The sequence below is a fragment of the Dipodomys spectabilis genome, unplaced genomic scaffold (genome assembly GCF_019054845.1).
Source record: "Dipodomys spectabilis isolate Male_0828 unplaced genomic scaffold, ASM1905484v1 ptg000371l, whole genome shotgun sequence".
NCBI lineage: Eukaryota > Metazoa > Chordata > Mammalia > Rodentia > Heteromyidae > Dipodomys > Dipodomys spectabilis.
Window position 1 is genome coordinate 80068 of NW_024871048.1, and position 19305 is coordinate 99372.

General features: G+C 61.5%; 1 protein-coding gene across 5 annotated transcripts in view; it reads right to left on the reverse strand.

Annotated features, from left to right (window-relative positions):
- Myt1l (myelin transcription factor 1 like) overlaps positions 1 to 19305 on the reverse strand; it is a 167006-nt gene that overhangs the window by 62706 nt on the left and 84995 nt on the right. For all 5 annotated transcript variants that reach the window (XM_042666938.1, XM_042666936.1, XM_042666935.1 and 2 more), the window contains 2 exons: positions 18317 to 18438; positions 17482 to 17550 (listed from right to left, as the gene is read on the reverse strand). In XM_042666938.1, the coding sequence (XP_042522872.1) occupies positions 17482 to 17550; positions 18317 to 18438 (191 nt within the window). The remainder of the gene's footprint in view (positions 1 to 17481; positions 17551 to 18316; positions 18439 to 19305) is intronic.

Here is a 19305-nt window from a genome sequence, read left to right on the forward strand (position 1 = left end):
GTCCGGTGTGGACCCGTGTGTGTGTGTGTGTGTGTGTGTCTGGTGTGGATGTGTGTGTGTCCGGTGTGGACCCGTGTGTGTGTGTGTGTGTGTGGTGTGGACGTGTGTCTGGTGTGGACCTGTGTGTGTGTGTGTCTGATGTGGACCTGTGTGTGTCCAGTGTGGACCTGTGTGTGTGTTTGGTGTGGACCTGTGTGTGTCTGGTGTGGGCGTGTGTGTCCGGTGTGGACCCGTGTGTGTCCGGTGTGGACCCGTGTGTGTCCAGTGTGGACATGTGTGTGTCCAGTGGGCTCTGCCTGTGTCTAGTGAGGCTGTCATCCTTGGGGCTTTTCAGTCATAATCTCCCAGAGAGCATGATGACAGGAAAATGGAGCCATTCCCAGTAATTCAACCTGCCATGAAGTATGAATGAATGTGTGTCATGGAAGGAAACTGGTATGGCTTGAATTTGAGCTTCATAACAGCTCTGTGTGTGTGTGTGTGTGTATGTGTGTGTGTGTGTGTGTGTGTGTGTGTGTGTAGCTTATATACATATTTATACACATGTATTTACATATATGTTCATTAATCTGCAGGTACATAAAACGTCTTTATGGCTGCAGTACTTAAAACTATATTAAAGTAAGCTCTTCACATAGCTCGCGTGTAGCAACTAGGTGGTGAAGGCCCTGGAGGAAAAGCCAGCCGCTCCCTAGAAGGAGTTCCCTGTCGGGAGCCAAAAGTTGAGTCTCTCAACATGATAGGCTTGACTATCTCACTGGAACATCTTGAGGCTGAGTTTACAGAATCCGACCCTCATCCTGCCCTAAGCAAACATCCTGCAGCTGCTAGACCACCCTTTCCCCCTGCCCTAAGTAAACATCCTGCAACTGTTAACGACCACCCTTTCCTCCTGCCCTAAGCAAACATCCTGCAGCTGCTAACGACCACCCTTTCCCCCTGCCCTAAGCAAACATCCTGCAACTGTTAACGACCACCCTTTCCTCCTGCCCTAAGCAAACATCCTGCAGCTGCTAACGACCACCCTTTCCCCCTGCCCTAAGCAAACATCCTGCAACTGCTAACGACCACCCTTTCCCCCTGCCCTAAGCAAACATCCTGCAGCTGCTACGGCCAATGAAAAAGCTTCCTTAACGGCCAATGAAAAAGCTTCCTTATTCCAAGCATATAAATACCCCTGTGTGAAAAATAAAAATTGGCAGCTTGGTCAGAATCCCTGTCTTGCTGCCATTCTTCGTGTCTCTTGTCCCTTCATTCCTTCTCGCTTAGGTTACTGCCCTCGTTGACGTCCTGCGGGTCGGGACAACTGGTGCCCAACGTGGGGCTCGAGCCTCTGACTGAGGAAGGAACGCCGTCCTCCGGGAAAACTTGGCCAAGTACAGTCCGAGATCGTGAGATCGCCTCGACAGACCCCGCCGAGAGACAGATCCAGGAGGAGAGTGGGGATGGCGCAAGGTGAGTGACCCACTATGGGACAAGCAATTCGTCACATGATCTATTTTTGTCAGACCTCAAGGAGGCCTTCAAGACAGGGGGAACGCGGGTTAAGAAAAAGGATTTAGAATTATTTTTCTCATTCATAGAGGACTTGTGTCCTTGGTTCCCCCTTGAAGGAACCATAGACGCAAAAAGATGGCAAAATGTAGGAGATTGTTTAAAAGATTATTATGAAACCTTTGGTCCGGAAAAGGTTCCTGCTACCGCCTTTTCCTATTGGAATTTGATTAATGAAATTTTAAAATGTTCTCTATTTGATAATGGAATTTTAAAACTTGTAAAAACGGGAGAGGAGGTTCACCAACATGTCTCTCGGCCCCCCGCGGCTTGCCCATCGGTTGTATTAGATGTGCCTTCTGGTCCATTTACTGAAAATCCTGTTCAAGAATCTAAAACCTCCCTAAAAAATCTTGAAACTCCCTCTAAAAAGGTAGAAGAACATTTTTATCCTGTACTCCAGGCTGCCCATTCCCCTCAGAATAATTTAAATCCCAAGGAGGAGGCCACCCTGGAAGAGGAGGTGGCCCAATATAGTCAGCCTGATTGGCCCCCCTTACTCAGTCACCCCCTACCTCAGACTAAACCCTCTACCCCAAATATTCCGCATCCCTCCTATGCGCCCCCTTCCTTTTGTGGCCCGGCCCTTCAAGGGCCCACTGCCCCTCCAGATGTTTTTTCTCTCCCCCCCCCCTTACCTAACCTGGCCCCTTTACACGAGGCCCTTCAACATAGGCAAGAACACCTTCAACTTTTAAAAGAACTGCGGTGTCTTGATTATGAACTCTGCACACTGGCCGTGGCCGATACACCAAAACCGCCTAATAAAATTAAGGTTAGATCACGCCATCAATCAGTCCTTGCCTTTCCAGTAACTCGGAGCCAGACAGATAGGACCTCAGAGGGTGAGGAGGACGAATCAGAAGAGGAGGAAAAGGAGGATGAGGAACAGGATACTGGGGATGAAGAGGAACAACCCACCCAGGGAAAAGGCCAACAAGAGTATAAGAGGCTTAGCCTCCGGTTTGTTGAAAAGCTTAAAAATGCATGTGCCCAATATGGCCTGACTGCACCTTATACGTTAGCCTTGTTAGAAAACCAAAGTGCGCGCTGGCTCACACCCTAATGATTGGAAGTTCCTGGCCCACGCCACCCTTAGTGGGGGTGATTTTGTTTTATGGAATGGGGACTTTAAGGAACGATGTAGAGAGACCGCACAACCTGGACCTATACTAAACTTTTGGGTAATGCGCCCTTTGATACCAATGCTAAACAGGCGTGCTTTCCTACTGGACTTTTGGCACAAATTCAGAACGCTGGCCTTTATGCTTGGAAGCGTCTCCCTCAAAAGGGATCGGCTACTACTTCCCTGGCAAAAGTTAGACAGGGGCCAGAGGAACCCTACAGTGACTTTGTCTCACGGCTTAACTTGGCTGCGGAAAGGATTCTGGGGCCGAGTGAAAGTGAAAGTGCCTTTGTTAAACATCTTGCCTTTGAAAATGCTAACCCCGCACGTCAAGAAGTCCTCTGGCCACATAAAAACAAGGGTGACCTCTCTGAGTTCGTCAGGCTTTGTGCTGGAGTAGGAACCGCCCACGCCATGGGACTCGCCATAGGTGCCGCCTTTACCAAGGCATTTCAAAGTTCAGTCCCCAGCTTGCGTACTTGCTTTAATTGTAAACAACCTGGCCGTTTTGCGCGCGAATGTCCCATCGGCAAACAAAGTCAAGGGGCAGTGCCCTCCCAAGCTACAGGTAGACCACTCCCTGCCCCTCTTTGTCCCAAATGTGGTAAGGGCTGTCATTGGGCCAACGAATGTAGATCCAAAACAAATGCCCTTGAGCAACCCATTCTCTCTCGTGGTTCGGGAAACTTCCCTCGGGGCCAGCCTCTGGCCCCAACTATCCCCAAGACAAGCCCAGGGGCGATAGGGTTTGTCCCCTCCCAAACTCCCAGTCCTACACAAGCCCCCCACCTCTCTCCACAATTGCCTCCCTCCAGCGGGCAACCCCAGGCAGTGCAGGACTGGACCGCTGTGCCGCCACCGACACAGTACTAGACTCTGTACAAGGACCTCAAATAATAGCCACTGGACATATGTGTGCCCTTATTCTTGGAAGAGCCTCTGCTATTGATAATGATTATACAGGCAGCCTATCACTCAAAAAAGACCCACCCTCACCCTGTGAATTGAAGGAAGGGAGTTTCAGGGAATTTTGGATACTGGTGTAGATGCCACAGTTATTTCCCAAAAATATTGGCCACCAAGTTGGCCCCTTACCTCGTCCCTAACTGACCTTAAAGGCATAGGGCAGTCAAAAAACCTTTTGGTCAGCTCCAGGGTTCTTAACTGGACTAACAAAGAGGGCAATAAGGGAACTGTTACTCCTTTTGTTGTTCCTGACCTTCCTGTTAACCTATGGGGTCGGGATATCTTGACCCAGATGAAAGTTATCCTTGCTAGTCCCAATTCTGTGGTTACACATCAAATGCTCCATATGGATTTTGTCCCCGGTATGGGTCTTGGAAAATCAGGACAAGGAATCGTTGAGCCCAACCAAGCTACCCAAAAAACAGATAAACATGCACTTAGGTGTTTGGATTTTTAGTAATGGCCCCAAGGTGGCTGCCAGAAAGCTTGATAAAACAGGTGAATGGCTTACCACTACCCAGGGTTGGAAAACTTCCCCCTGAGGATGATGCCTTTTCTCTTACAGATGCAGCTAGAACTCCAGACATGGACCCTCCTGTTTGAATTTATTAAATAACAGATTAATCTCTTGGCTTCTAAGCCCATACAGGTTCATCACCATCGCCTTGATATGGCAGAACAAGGCATGGAGATATAGGATTTACCCCAGGCTTTTAATTAGTGTTTTGCCATGAGCTTGTTCCAGTGGGAACCCTCCCCTTCTTTTTTCTTATTTAGAAAACCCTTCTCCTTATTCATAACTCCTGACCACTCAACGGGCAAGACCTATTGCCATAAGGGATAGGTTCGCCCCTCCTCCTATAGGCCCCTCCGCTTGGGGGAGGATGCACCTATGAGAGAAAAAAATGCTCAAATCAAGGGTGCAGGTAAGACTGCAGGGGGATGGATCCACGAGATCCCAAAACCCAAGACCCCTGAGTGGCAAGCTCTGGTGCATGACGGTTGGCATGCATACCCACAAGCCGTCTCCTCAAAAAACATGCCAAGGCCTGTAAAACTCCCCTCTCCAGTGAGGACGCTCACTCGGGAGCGGAGAAAAATCCTGGGCCCTTAGAGGAACAGAGCCTCTGTCACCCCCTCAAAAAGAGCAGCCAACAACTGATGGTCAATTTTCTAAATGAGAAAGGGGGAGATGCCGGGAGCCAAAAGTTGAGTCTCTCAACATGATAGGCTTGACTATCTCACTGGAACATCTTGAGGCTGAGTTTACAGAATCCGACCCTCATCCTGCCCTAAGAAACATCCTGCAGCTGCTACGGCCAATGAAAAAGCTTCCTTAACGGCCAATGAAAAAGCTTCCTTATTCCAAGCATATAAATACCCTTCTGTGAAAAATAAAAATTGGCAGCTAGATCAGAACTCTTGTCTTGCTGTCATTCTTCGTGTCTCTTGTCCCTTCATTCCTTCTTGCTTAGGTTCACGGCCCTTGTTGACGTCCTGCGGGTCGGGACAGTTCCCGCTGCACAGCTGTGTCCAGGCTCACAGTGCTCACACAGTGAGCCTAGCTCACAGTTTATGGATACATCGCTCAAGCGCAGAGATGGGAAATGGGGCAGATCAAAGACTGGAAGGACAGCAGTGCCCGGCGGGCGCAGCGGTCTGGGAGAATGCGGGCTGTTCTGCGGGCCTCCCTCCTGCTATCCTCCTGCCTCTGGGAGGCCCTGACCACGCTCAGCTTCCACTGCCCAAGGCCGAGGCACTCTCCTCTGCCTTCCTGGCGATTAATCTGGTCTTTGTGGAAATGGATAACAGGACATAAATAAAAACATGAGCCTTGGGTCCTGTGTGGGAGGCTGAGGATGCCCACACGGCGGCTGGCAGGCCCTTCTGCGTTCACAGGCCGCTGGTGTGGAAGGCTGCATGCCTGCCAGATATGGCTGTCTGCGGTGTCCCGCAAGGAGACGCCGGGGAAGTGCTGGCCTGCCTGCTGTTTGCTGAAGTCCTCTCCCCTGGCCGCACGGCCCAGCCAGGCACCGTGTCAGCTCTGGGGTGCTGGGATGCACGCGTGCCCTCCCTCCCGTGAAGGGCCCTGAACCACTTCCCAACCTGCACCGTGCCCCTTCCCGGGGCTGCCTGGGGCCCCTTTGCCCCCCCTTCTCTGCAGGCCACTCTGCCACGGTGAGCCCGGCTGGCAGTCCGTGAGGCCTTGCTGAGTTTCAGAAGGTGTGCCACCTGCAGCCCTGGCTGTCTATTCCCAGGTGACACCTCCGTGTCCTTACTCCAGGCCGCACCATTGCCTGTCCTGCCTGTGTCTGGGACGCCCTGCTCTGTGTGCACCCTTGCCTGCGGGGCCAGGCAGATGCCAGCCAGGGCCACCCTCCCCATCCCGCCATCCCGGCTGCCCGCCTGCGTGCCTCTCAGCAGCTGGAGGGGCTCCTCTCCGCCGCCGCGAGTCTGGATTTACCGTACTTCCTGTTGGTCTGCTTTAAATACACGGGCACGAATTCCTGGAGAAAATACTTTATCACGGAGCCGACTAGAGGTTTCCAAAATGAAGGAATGACAACATATTAGTCATGATGTCCCTGGGACATCATGGCTCTGCTTCCATGGAGAGTGAGCAAGCTTGAGGGCTTCTAGAAGTATCCTGGGATCTGAGGACAGAGATAAGGGGAGTGCGGTGGACTCTGGGTGTGAACGGAAGGCACAAAGGCCATAACGCACGCCGTAACACTCACAAAGGCCATAACGCACGCCGTAACACTCACAAAGGCCATAACGCACGCCGTAACACTCACAAAGGCACGCACGCCATAACACTCACAAAGACACGCACGCCGTAACACTCACAAAGGCCATAACGCACGCCGTAACACTCACAAAGGCACGCACGCCATAACACTCACAAAGACATGCACGCCGTAACACTCACAAAGGCAAACCGTACAGCACCGCAGAAGGAGCCTGTGGGGGAGACCCTGCAGGGGGGCCCTGTGGGGGGTCCTGTGGGGGGCCCTGTGGGGTGCCCTGCGGGGGTGCTGTGGGGGGCCCTGTGGGGGGCCCTGCGGGGGTGCTGTGGGGGGTCCTGTGGGGGACCCTGCGGGGGTCCTGTGGGGGGGTCCTGTGGGGGTGCTGTGGGGGGGTCCTGTGGGGGGCCCTGTGGGGGGTCCTGTGGGGGGCCCTGCGGGGGTGCTGTGGGGGGTCCTGTGGGGGACCCTGCGGGGGTCCTGTGGGGGGGTCCTGTGGGGGGCCCTGTGGGGGGGTCCTGTGGGAGGCCCTGTGGGGGGGTCCTGTGGGGGGTCCTGTGGGGGGTCCTGTGGGGGGGTCCTGTGGGGGGCCCTGTGGGGGGGTCCTGTGGGGGGCCCTGTGGGGGGGTCCTGTGGGGGGTCCTGTGGGGGGTCCTGTGGGGGGCCCTGCGGGGGTCCTGTGGGGGGCCGCCCACAGAGCATGGAGGGGCGTCCTGCAGCGTCCATCCCCTGCTTACATGAGCGACATGGAGCCTCCCAACGTCAACAGCTGAAAGCTGCTTGAGTGGCGTTCTCATTCCCACACCGGCGGGGAAGGCGGGGCCAGGCCGTTCAGAACGCGTTCTCATTCCCACACCGGCGGGGAAGGTGGGGCCAGGCCGTTCAGAACGCGTTCTCATTCCCACACCGGCGGGGAAGGCCGGGCCAGGCCGTTCAGAACGCGTTCTCATTCCCACACCGGCGGGGAAGGCCGGGCCAGGCCGTTCAGAGTGCGTTCTGGTCTGCCGCACTGGAGTTGAGCTGGGGGCTGTGTACCTGCTAGGCAGGCCCTCTACCTCTAGAGCCAGACGCTAGAAATGGTAACTTGTGCAGTTCCCTTCTTTTGTTGATGCATTCACCACGCACATAAGCTACCCACTCTGGGACTTCTGTGCACGAATAACATCTACCAAATGCCTATAGCAGCAGTGTCGGCCATTTCACAGACAAGGACGCGGAGGTGGGACATGAGACACTCACTACTCTGCCGGAGGGCCTGTGTGGGCCTCTCCTCTTGCAGCATGCTGACTTGGCTGGGGGCCTACACACCGTCTCTGCCTACTTTCCTTCATCACTGAATCTGGAATTTCACCCAGCCTGCAGTGAACCCCTGGAGACAGCAAGTGATTTCCAAACATCAAACCTGAGCTGCACTTTGCTCCTGGCTGTGGGAGTCTCTGGGGGGTTGTGGGGGGCTCTGGGGGGCCATGGGGATCTGGAGGGCCGTGGGGGTCTCTGGAGGGCCGTGGGGGTCTCTGGAGGGCCGTGGGGTCTCTGGAGGGCCATGGGGGTCTCTGGAGGGCCGTGGGGGCTCTGAAGGGCCGTGGGGGAATCTGGAGGGTTATGGGGAGCACAGGAGGGCAGTGGGGGTCTCTGGAGGGTAGTGGGGGTCTCTGGAGGGCAGTGGGGGGCTCTGGAGGGCAGTGGGGGGATCTGGAGGACAATGGGGGATCAAGAGGGACGTGGGAGTCTCTGGAGGGCAGTGGAGGTCTCTGGAGGGCAGTGGGGGATCTGGAGGGCAGTGGGGGTCTCTGGAGGGCAGTGGGGGATCTGGAGGACAATGGGGGATCAAGAGGGATGTGGGAGTCTCTGGAGGGCAGTGGGGGATCTGGAGGACAGTGGGGGATCTGGAGGGCAGTGGGGGATTAGGAGGGCCGTGGGAGTCTCTGGAGGGCCGTAGGGGTCTCTGGAGGGCTGTGGGGGTCTCTGGAGGGTGGTGGGGGCTCTGTAGCTCTGTGAGGGCTGGCCAGGAGCAGGTGTCTTTCCGGTGTTTGGTTGCTTCTATGGACTCGAGGATTAGGATGAGCCCAGCCCCTCCCTGCCTGGAGCAGTCACTTAGGAGAAGAATAAAGAACAGCCCACACCATAAGGATTTGTGCAGCCAGCCAGTGTCCTGGCTGTACCTCCGGGGGTTCCAGCTCAGAGGGCTCCCCAAGGGGACAGAAAGGGAGACTCTTCTACTTTGGCTCAGTGAGCCAGGGCCTGCCCTGTACTCTCCCTTCAGTCTTCAGTGACTGGTGTACATGTCCACCATGTGTGTGCACACGTGTGTGGCTGTGGCCACAGTCACACACATGCCTCCTCAGGCGTGGCGGCTTCGAGAGGGAAGGCCAGCGTGCACACAGCTCAGCTCGGCTCATGTTTGTCTCTGATGCTGATCAGCTGAGCACCCCAGTCCAGGCTAGGCACCACCTCCACCGAGTGGGCCTGTGCCTCCTGAGGCCTAAGGAGCAGAAGCACAGCCCACCTGGGACCCCGGTATACGTCCCAGCGCAAGCAGGGGTCTCGGGCCGGGGGAAGGCTCGGGCAGAGGCGGGACCTGGCTGTGCAGGGCTGTGGCCCTGGGCAGGCCACGTGCCTGCGGGGGGTGTGCACCGTCCCTCCCAGACCCCACCTCTCATCCTGACACCCATCTTCCACCCAAGGGGCTCCACCAAGATGGAAGAAAATGCCAGAGGGGTGGATAATTGCTAAGAATATCCTCTCCCTAAACAATAGTGTTCTGTGCCTGCCCCGCACCTGCCGGTACTCATGGCTGAACCCAGAGACCCGAGCACAGCTTTCCTACGTTGGCCCAAGTTCAAGTTTTTAATTGTTTGACTTACATTTAAAATAAATGTAACCAGTTATTTTGATATTGTACGTAACTAAAATTCCCGAATGCCTAAGTTAAAGATAGTTAGGAGATACTACAGAGCTCCCAAGAGAGTATCTAGAGGTACAAAGGGGCCCCATATCATGATGATGAACCAAAGGTCAAGTGTCGGAAGCAAGGCTAAGCCACAGCCTAAAATCCTTCCCACAGTAGTCATGACACCAGGACCCCCAAGATGAAGGCCCCAATAAGAAGATGCCTATGTTCTGCCCACCAAAATGCAAATAGCAGCTAGTTTGGGCCCTGCTGTAAGAGCTGATGGTATGTGACATCAGATTGGTTTCTAGGGTGGCTAACGCCCCTCTGGGCAGCAGAGCAGCCTCTGGAGGGGAGAAGAAGCCCTCTCCAGGACTGAGCTTGCCCAGGCAGAGCCCAGCCTGACAGTGGCAGGCTCAGCCAAATTCACGAGAGGAAGACATTCCCCTTGTCAGAGAGTTCTCCCCCAAAGCTCACATTCGCAGCTTATTCTTTTTTGCTTGCTTTCTGGCCAGTGGCCTCAGTGTCACGGCAGGCCATCGTGGGATGTGTGGGGCCATCCTGGACTGTGTCTGCGGAGCTCCATCCTCCCTCCCTGAGCAGCGGCTGAGGAAGCTTTTACACCAGGTGGATAAAGGACCAAGGACGGAAGAGATCAGTGCTCCAAGGTTTGGATCAGGCTCATAGACACAGTACAATTTAATACATGTTTAGTTTACACACTGTACACAATTAGACACAAGATTATTAATTTCTTTTACAACTATCTAATCTTGGTATCCGAGTGTCACCTCAGGCAGTCTATGTGCTTTTGACCTACACTTTAGCTGGTGAAATTCATCTGGTCCAGAGTCAAGATGGCTTACTAATGGACACCTACAAACTCAATGTTGGAAACAAGAAGGAAATGTCCAGAAAATTCCGTGTGTTAGTTGAGGCATAAGAGAGAGCACTCAGGAGTAACTGGGATGTACTTCCTCTTAGGAGTAAGTGAGCAGTGAAGTGACTTTCCTCTCTCAGGCAGGAAGGGACCTCAGGTTCACAAGAAGGCCTGAGTGCGGATTACTCCTGGGGAAGCTGTATCCATGCTAGAGGGCCAGGCTGCTACTCTGCCTGGGAGAGGCATGTGGCACACCTTTCTCTGATCAAATGGTGACAAATGGAGTTCCCCAGTTCAAAGGTCAGAGGGAAAAATTACTAGGAAGATCCATGGTTTCTCAGGTTAGAAAGACACACTGTCAGGTTCAATGTCAGTCTCTTTATAGCAAACATTGGTGGGGTGTTCTTAGTTTTCAAGACCCAGGAACAGAAATAGGTGACTTCTGGCCACTAGTCAAGGTTAGCTTTCACAGCAGGGGTCAAGCAAGGGCAAGTTACTTGCAAGGTCAAGCTTAGAAATGTACGTGCTTAAAAACCTCCAAATCGCGCAAGGACAGGCGAAGGAGTATGAGCGCGCTGAAGAAGCAGCAGGACTGCTGGGGTTTCAGAGCCACATGGATGCCAGCGCGACGTCCAGGGCGCAAACGTGTGGAGCTGACCGCGGGGAGGGACCGCGGGGGGCGCGCGCTGCCTGGGGGCTACGAGGGGAGGGACCGCGGGGGCGCGCGCTGCCTGGGGGAGGGACCGCGGGGGCGCGCGCTGCCTGGGGGCTACGAGGGGAGGGACTGCGGGGGGCGCGCGCTGGCCTTGGGGAGGGACCGCGGGGGACATGCGCTGCCTGGGGGCTACGAGGGGAGGGACCGCGGGGGACATGCGCTGCCTGGGGGCTACGAGGGGAGGGACCGCGGGGGCGCGCGCTGCCTGGGGGCTACGAGGGGAGGGACCGCGGGGGCGCGCGCTGCCTGGGGGCTACGAGGGGAGGGACCGCGGGGGCGCGCGCTGCCTGGGGGCTACGAGGGGAGGGACCGCGGGGGCGCGCGCTGCCTGGGGGCTACGAGGGGAGGGACCGCGGGGGGCGCGCGCTGGCCTTGGGGAGGGACCGCGGGGGCGCGCGCTGCCCGGGACTATGCTGCGGGGACTTGCCCTGCTCCCGCAGTCAGACCTGAGCAACCGGAAGTGGCACTAAATGGAAGAAGTGCCATCATGGCCAGAAGTGAGACCACGGCCGGAAGTGCTAACACAGCCGGAAGTACGATCACGGCCGGAAGTGCCACCACGGATGGAAGTGCGACGACAGCCGGAAGTGCTCCCATGGATGGAAGTGCGACATGGCCGGAAGTGCGATCACGGATGGAAGTGCGACCATGGCCGGAAGTGCCACCATGGATGGAAGTGCGACCATGGCCGGAAGTGCCACCATGGATGGAAGTGCGACTGTGGCTGGAAGCGCCACCGCAGATGGAAGTGCCACCACGGCCGGAAGTGCCACCACAGCTGGAAGTGCGATCATGGCCGGAAGTGCTAACACAGCCGGAAATACGATCACAGCCAGAAGTGCCACCGCGGATGGAAGTGCGACCACGGCCGGAAGTGCCCCATGGATGGAAGTGCCACCACGGCCGGAAGTGCCACCGTGGGTGGAAGTGCCACCACGGCCAGAAGTGTGACCATGGCCAGAAGTGTGACGACAGCAGGAAGTGTGACCAGGGCTGCAAGTGCTACCACGGATGGAAGTGCTACCACGGCCGGAAGTGCCACCACGGCCGGAAGTGCGACCAGAGCCGGAAGCGCCACCCGGCCAGAAGCGCCGCGAAGGCCCCGTCCTTGTCCCTGCCGGCCGGGTAAGCTCCTCCCCCGGGAGCGCTGAGAACCGTCGTGGTCAGGCGGAGCGCAGCCGCGCGGCCACCCCAGGGGCCGGGCCGGGCGCGCCGCGGCCCGCGTGCCCGCAGGGCCGTCCGTCCCGGAGCGGGCGCTAGAGCGCCAGAGGCGAGGGACGCCCGCGCGGCAGGGTCCTCGGAGGTCGCTGGGAGCCCGCGTGGGAGCTGGCTCAGAAGTCCCTGACCAGGAGCAGGTGAGCTAGGGCGCCAGGGCGCTGGGCAGGGCTCCTGCAAGACACGACGGGACGTGGGATAGCCCCGCGGGGGGCCGTGGCGGGGCGCGGGCAGGGGCGCGGGCGCGGGGCAGCACAGCGCGGGCGCGGGGCGCAGGCGCGGGCGCGGGACACAGGCATGGGGCGCGGGGCACAGGCATGGGGTGCGGGGCACAGGCATGGGGTGCGGGGCACAGGCATGGGGTGCGGGGCACAGGCATGGGGCGTGGGACACAGGCATGGGGTGCGGGACACAGGCATGGGGTGCGGGACACAGGCACGGGGTGCGGGGCACAGGCATGGGGTGCGGGACACAGGCATGGGGTGCGGGACACAGGCATGGGGCGTGGGACACAGGCATGGGGTGCGGGACACAGGCATGGGGTGCGGGACACAGGCGCGGGGCGTGGGACACAGGCATGGGGTGCAGGGCACAGGCGCGGGGCGTGGGACACAGGCATGGGGTGCGGGGCACAGGCATGGGGTGCGGGACACAGGCACGGGGTGCGGGGCACAGGCATGGGGTGCGGGGCACAGGCACGAGGCGCGGGACACAGGCATGGGGCGTGGGACACAGGCATGGGGTGCGGGGCACAGGCATGGGGTGCGGGGCACAGGCATGGGGTGCGGGGCACAGGCACGGGGCGCGGGACACAGGCATGGGGCGTGGGGCACAGGCATGGGGTGCGGGGCACAGGCATGGGGTGCGGGGCACAGGCACGGGGCGTGGGACACAGGCACGGGGCGTGGGACACAGGCACGGGGCGCGGGACACAGGCACGGGGCGCGGGACACAGGCACGGGGTGCGGGACACAGGCACGGGGCGCGGGACACAGGCGCGGGGCGCGGGACACAGGCATGGGGTGCGGGGCACAGGCGCGGGGCGTGGGACACAGGCACGGGGTGCGGGGCACAGGCACGGGGTGCGGGACACAGGCACGGGGTGCGGGGCACAGGCACGGGGTGCGGGACACAGGCACGGGGTGCAGGGCACAGGCATGGGGCGCGGGACACAGGCATGGGGCATGGGACACAGGCATGGGGCATGGGACACAGGCATGGGGCGTGGGACACAGGCATGGGGTGCGGGACACAGGGTGCGGGACACAGGCACGGGGCGCGGGACACAGGCACGGGGCGCGGGACACAGGCACGGGGCGCGGGACACAGGCACGGGGCGCGGGACACAGGCACGGGGCGTGGGACACAGGCATGGGGCGCGGGACACAGGCGCGGGGCGCGGGACACAGGCGCGGGGTGCGGGGCACAGGAATGGGGTGCGGGGCACAGGCATGGGGCGCGGGGCACAGGCATGGGGTGCGGGGCACAGGCATGGGGCGTGGGGCACAGGCATGGGGTGCGGGACACAGGTGCGGGGCGTGGGACACAGGCGCGGGGCGTGGGACACAGGCATGGGGCGTGGGGCACAGGCATGGTGTGCGGGGCACAGGCGCGGGGCACAGGCGCGGGGCGTGGGACACAGGCATGGGGTGCGGGACACAGGCATGGGGTGCGGGGCACAGGCGCGGGGCGTGGGACACAGGCATGGGGTGCGGGACACAGGCGCGGGGCGTGGGACACAGGCATGGGGTGCGGGACACAGGCACGGGGTGCGGGACACAGGCGCGGGGCGTGGGACACAGGCGCGGGGCGTGGGACACAGGCATGGGGTGCGGGACACAGGCGCGGGGCGCGGGACACAGGCATGGGGTGCGGGACACAGGCATGGGGTGCGGGACACAGGCGCGGGGCGTGGGACACAGGCGCGGGGCGTGGGACACAGGCATGGGGCGTGGGACACAGGCATGGGGTGCGGGGCACAGGCGCGGGGCGTGGGACACAGGCATGGGGCGTGGGACACAGGCATGGGGTGCGGGGCACAGGCGCGGGGCGTGGGACACAGGCATGGGGTGCGGGGCACAGGCATGGGGTGCGGGACACAGGCGCGGGGCGTGGGACACAGGCATGGGGCGTGGGACACAGGCATGGGGTGCGGGGCACAGGCGCGGGGCGTGGGACACAGGCATGGGGCGTGGGACACAGGCATGGGGTGCGGGGCACAGGCGCGGGGCGTGGGACACAGGCATGGGGTGCGGGGCACAGGCATGGGGTGCGGGACACAGGCGCGGGGCGCGGGACACAGGCATGGGGTGCGGGACACAGGCATGGGGTGCGGGGCACAGGCATGGGGTGCGGGACACAGGCGCGGGGCGTGGGACACAGGCGTGGGGCGTGGGGCACAGGCATGGGGTGCGGGGCACAGGCGCGGGGCGTGGGGCGCGGGACACAGGCATGGGGTGCGGGACACAGGCATGGGGTGCGGGGCACAGGCATGGGGCGTGGGACACAGGCATGGGGCGCGGGGCACAGGCATGGGGCGCGGGACACAGGCATGGGGTGCGGGGCACAGGCATGGGGCGCGGGACACAGGCATGGGGTGCGGGACACAGGCATGGGGTGCGGGGCACAGGCATGGGGTGCGGGACACAGGCGCGGGGCGTGGGGCACAGGCGCGGGGCGCGGGGCACAGGCGCGGGGCGCGGGACACAGGCGCGGGGTGCGGGGCACAGGCATGGGGCGTGGGACACAGGCATGGGGCGTGGGACACAGGCATGGGGTGCGGGACACAGGCATGGGGTGCGGGGCACAGGCATGGGGTGCGGGACACAGGCGCGGGGCGTGGGGCACAGGCGCGGGGCGCGGGGCACAGGCGCGGGGCGCGGGGCACAGGCGCGGGGCGCGGGGCACAGGCATGGGGCGCGGGACACAGGCATGGGGCGCGGGACACAGGCATGGGGCGCGGGGCACAGGCATGGGGTGCGGGGCACAGGCATGGGGCGCGGGGCACAGGCATGGGGCGCGGGACACAGGCATGGGGCGTGGGGCACAGGCATGGGGTGCGGGGCACAGGCATGGGGTGCGGGGCACAGGCATGGGGTGCGGGGCACAGGCATGGGGTGTGGGGTGCAGGCGCGGGGCACAGGTGCGGGGCACAGGCATGGGGTGTGGGGTGCAGGCGCGGGGCACAGGTGCGGGGCACAGGCATGGGATGTGGGGTGCAGGCGTGGGGCACAGGTGCGGGGCACAGGCATGGGATGTGGGGTGCAGGCGTGGGGCACAGGTGCGGGGCACAGGCATGGGGTGTGGGGTGCAGGCGCGGGGCACAGGCATGGGGTGCGGGGCACAGGCATGGGGTGTGGGGCGCAGGTGCGGGGCGCGGGGCACAGGCATGGGGCGCGGGACACAGGCATGGGGTGCGGGGCACAGGCATGGGGTGTGGGGTGCAGGCGCGGGGCACAGGTGCGGGGCACAGGCATGGGATGTGGGGTGCAGGCGCGGGGCACAGGCATGGGGTGTGGGGTGCAGGCGCGGGGCACAGGCGCGGGGCACAGGCATGGGGTGTGGGGCGCAGTTGCGGGGCGCGGGGCACAGGCATGGGGTGTGGGGCGCAGGTGCGGGGCGCTGGGCACAGGCATGGGGTGTGGGGTGCAGGCGCGGGGCACAGGCGCGGGGCAAAGGCATGGGGTGTGGGGCGCAGGTGCGGGGCGCGGGGCACAGGCGCGGTGTGTCCAGGCGCGGGTCGTGGGTCGCGGGGCACAGGCGCGGGGCATGGGGCGCGGGCACGGGGCGGCGGAGAGCGGGCGCGGGGCGCAGGATGCCTAGCGATGGAAACTGAGCATCTGACACCGGGCGCGGCGGCGCAGACCCGGAACTGGGCCATCCCAGAGACCCCTGGTTCTCCTCTTCCTGCGGGACAGGCTGTCTGGCCGCCCCTTACCACACCTGAAGTCCTAACCAGAGTGAAGGGTTTAGGTGGTATTTCTGAAGCTCCCTCCTGCTCCTTGCAACACCTGCCTGGGGCTGGATGTGGGCTCTGACGCAGAGCAGAGAAGCCAGCCTGGTGTGCACATGGGCCACCATTTTCTAGGTTTACACTTAACACTCACAGGCACAGAAGTGGGGCAACTATCAGGAAAGTGTGTGTGTGAGTGTGTGAGTGAGCATAAGGTGTGTGTGAACGGACGGTATGTGTGTGGTTTGTACATGGTGTGTGTGTGTGTGAGTGAGCATAAGGTGTGTGTGAACGGACGGTATGTGTGTGGTTTGTACACGGTGTGTGTGTGTGTGAGTGAGCATAAGGTGTGTGTGAACGGACGGTATGTGTGTGGTTTGTACACGGTGTGTGTGTGTGTATGAGTGAGCATAAGGTGTATGTGAACGGACGGTATGTGTGTGGTTTGTACACGGTGTGTGTGTGTGTGTGTGTGTGAGCATAAGGTGTATGTGAACGGACGGTATGTGTGTGGTTTGTACACGGTGTGTGTGTGTGTGAGTGAGCATAAGGTGTATGTGAACGGACGGTATGTGTGTGGTTTGTACATGGTGTGTGTGTGTGTGAGTGAGCATAAGGAGTATGTGAACGGACGGTATGTGTGTGGTTTGTACATGGTGTGTGTGTGTGTGAGTGAGCATAAGGTGTATGTGAACGGACGGTATGTGTGTGGTTTGTACATGGTGTGTGTGTGTGTGTGATGACACCAAGGCTACATAGGCTTGTGAACTACATCATCATTTCCCCGAGCAGTGTTAGTGACTAAGACCACATTTAGAGGAACTGTCCTCATCATGGTAGAAATTGTTTTTATCCTTAGTGCTATTTAAGTATTCATATTTTGAATGATTATATTCCTCTCTGACTATTAAAGCTTAATTTGAATGTTTAAAATTTTCATTTCTAAAGGTTGGAGTTCATGCAAATCTGAAGAGAAATACCTATGCTTTAGAAAGTTCCAGACAGAAGGATGTGATATAAAAGAACTAGGATAAATGTGAGGAAACAGGTAAGGTGGATGTGAGGGGAAAAGGCAGGCAGGCAGGCAGGATGGATGGATGGACAGGAGGATGGATAGATGGATGTGGAAAGAAGGCAGGCAGGATGGATAGATGTGAGGATAGATGGGCAGATGGATAGATGGATGTGGGGAGAAGGCAGGCAGGATGGATGGTTGGATAGATGGATGAGAGGGAAGAGGGCGGCAGGATGGATGGATGGATGGATGTGGGGAGAAGGCAGCATGCTTTCTCTGGAAGGGCCCTGTCCTGCATGCTACATCATACCACTGTCACAGGAGCTCTGGTCAAGGTACTTTTTCTTTTCATCAACACTCGATTTTTTGTGAACTACCCGTGACCACATTTTCAAAAGCGAAAGTTGTCCAGAAGGCTTACTTGAGTTCTTGTGAGCTGGTGGCCAGCATGCTTCGGATGCTTTTGTCCGCCAGTGGGCAGCCAGACAGACTGTAAGACAGGCCAGGAGGGGCAGTGAGTGACCCTCCAGGTGCAGGCCCGCCCGCCCGCACAGACACCACACAGTTGGGTTGGGAGGCCAGCGGTGTGAGCAAGCGTGGCCAGAAGCCGGGCTGCCGGTGCCCTTGGCCCCGGGGTCAGGGGCAGCAGGTGGGCAGACGCCGAGTAAGCTGGAGACAAGGAGCGGAAGGGCATGCGCGCGGACAGGACACGCCGCGCCCCGGGCTGGCCCAGCATCCCAGTGCCTTGCGGGTTGGGAGCACTTTTCCAGAAACTTTCACTGTCTCCAGTTTAGCTGCAACGTCTGCGAGGGGCGTGAGCGGCCGAGAGAGTGGCCGGCCGGGGCGGCGGGGGCCGAGGGTCAGCGGAGGCGGAGGTCAGCCGCGCGGCCCGCCGGCGCGCATGCCCAGACGGCCAGCGCCTCCCGCTCCGCACCTGACCGCGGCCTGGGAGCCGGACGCCGCTGGCGCGCATGCCCAGACGGCCGCTCCTCCACCAGACCGCGGCCTGGGAGCCGGGCGCCGCTGGCGCGCATGCCCAGACGGCCAGCGCCTCCCGCTCCGCACCTGACCGCGGCCTGGGAGCCGGACGCCGCTGGCGCGCATGCCCAGACGGCCGCTCCTCCACCAGACCGCGGCCTGGGAGCCGGGCGCCGCTGGCGCGCATGCCCAGATGGCCAGGCAGGTGCAGGTCCCGGCTTCGGAAAGAAGCTTCGGGAAGGGGGAGCTAGGGAGCGTCGGCGCCGCCGCGCGCTTACGTTATGAGGTCCTTCTTGCTCTCCTTGCACTGGGGGTACTTGGGCTTGGGGCTGGGGATGGTCACCTCCCCGGGGTACCTCCTCTCCTCCAGCGCCTCCTGGAACGGGTCCAAGTCTTCTGGCTGCGGGGGAAACCAGCTTCAGAGCGCGGGGGGGCGCGGGGGGCGCGGGGGGAACGGGGGCGCGGGGGGGTGCGGGGGGTGCGGGGGGCGCGGGGGGGGCAGGGGGGGCGGAGGGGGCGGGGGAGGCGCGGGGGGGGGCGGGGGGGCGGGGGGTGCGGGGGGCGCGGGGGGGGGGCGGGGGGGGCAGGGGGGCCGAGGGGGCGGGGGAGGCGCGGGGGGCGCGGGGGGGGGGGCAGGGGGGGCGGGAGGGCGGGGGAGGCGCGGGGGGAACGGGGGGGCACGGGGGGCGGGGGGGTCGGGGGGGGCGGGGGGCGGGGGGGCGGGGGGGGGTGGGGGGGCCGCGGGGGCGGGGGAGGCGCGGGGAGGGGCGGGGGGGGGGCGGGGGGCGGGGGGGCGGAGGGGGCGGGGGAGGCGCGGGGGTCGTGGAGGGGCGCGGGGCGCGGGGGGGGCACTCTGGGGGCGCGGTAGGGGGCGCGGGGGGGGGGGGGGGCGAAGGGGGTGCGGGGGGAAGAGGGGCGCGCGGGGGGGGGGGGCGAGGGGGACGAAGGGGGGCGCAGGGGGGGGCGAAGGGGGGCGCTGGGGGACGAGGGTGGCGAGGGGGGGCGGGGGGGCGAGTGGGGTGAGGGGGGCAGGGGCGAGGGGGGCACAGGGGGGGCACAGGGGGTGAGGGGGGTGGGGAGGAGGGGCGTGGGTGCAGGGGGTACGGGGGGCGTGAGGGGGGTGGGGAGGAGGGGCGTGGGTGCTGGGGGTACGGGGGGCGTGAGGGGGGCGTGGGTGCTGGGGGTACGGTGGGCATGAGTGGGGTGGGGAGGAGGGGCGTGGGTGCTGGGGGTACGGGGGCGTGAGGGGGGTGGGGAGGAGGGGCGT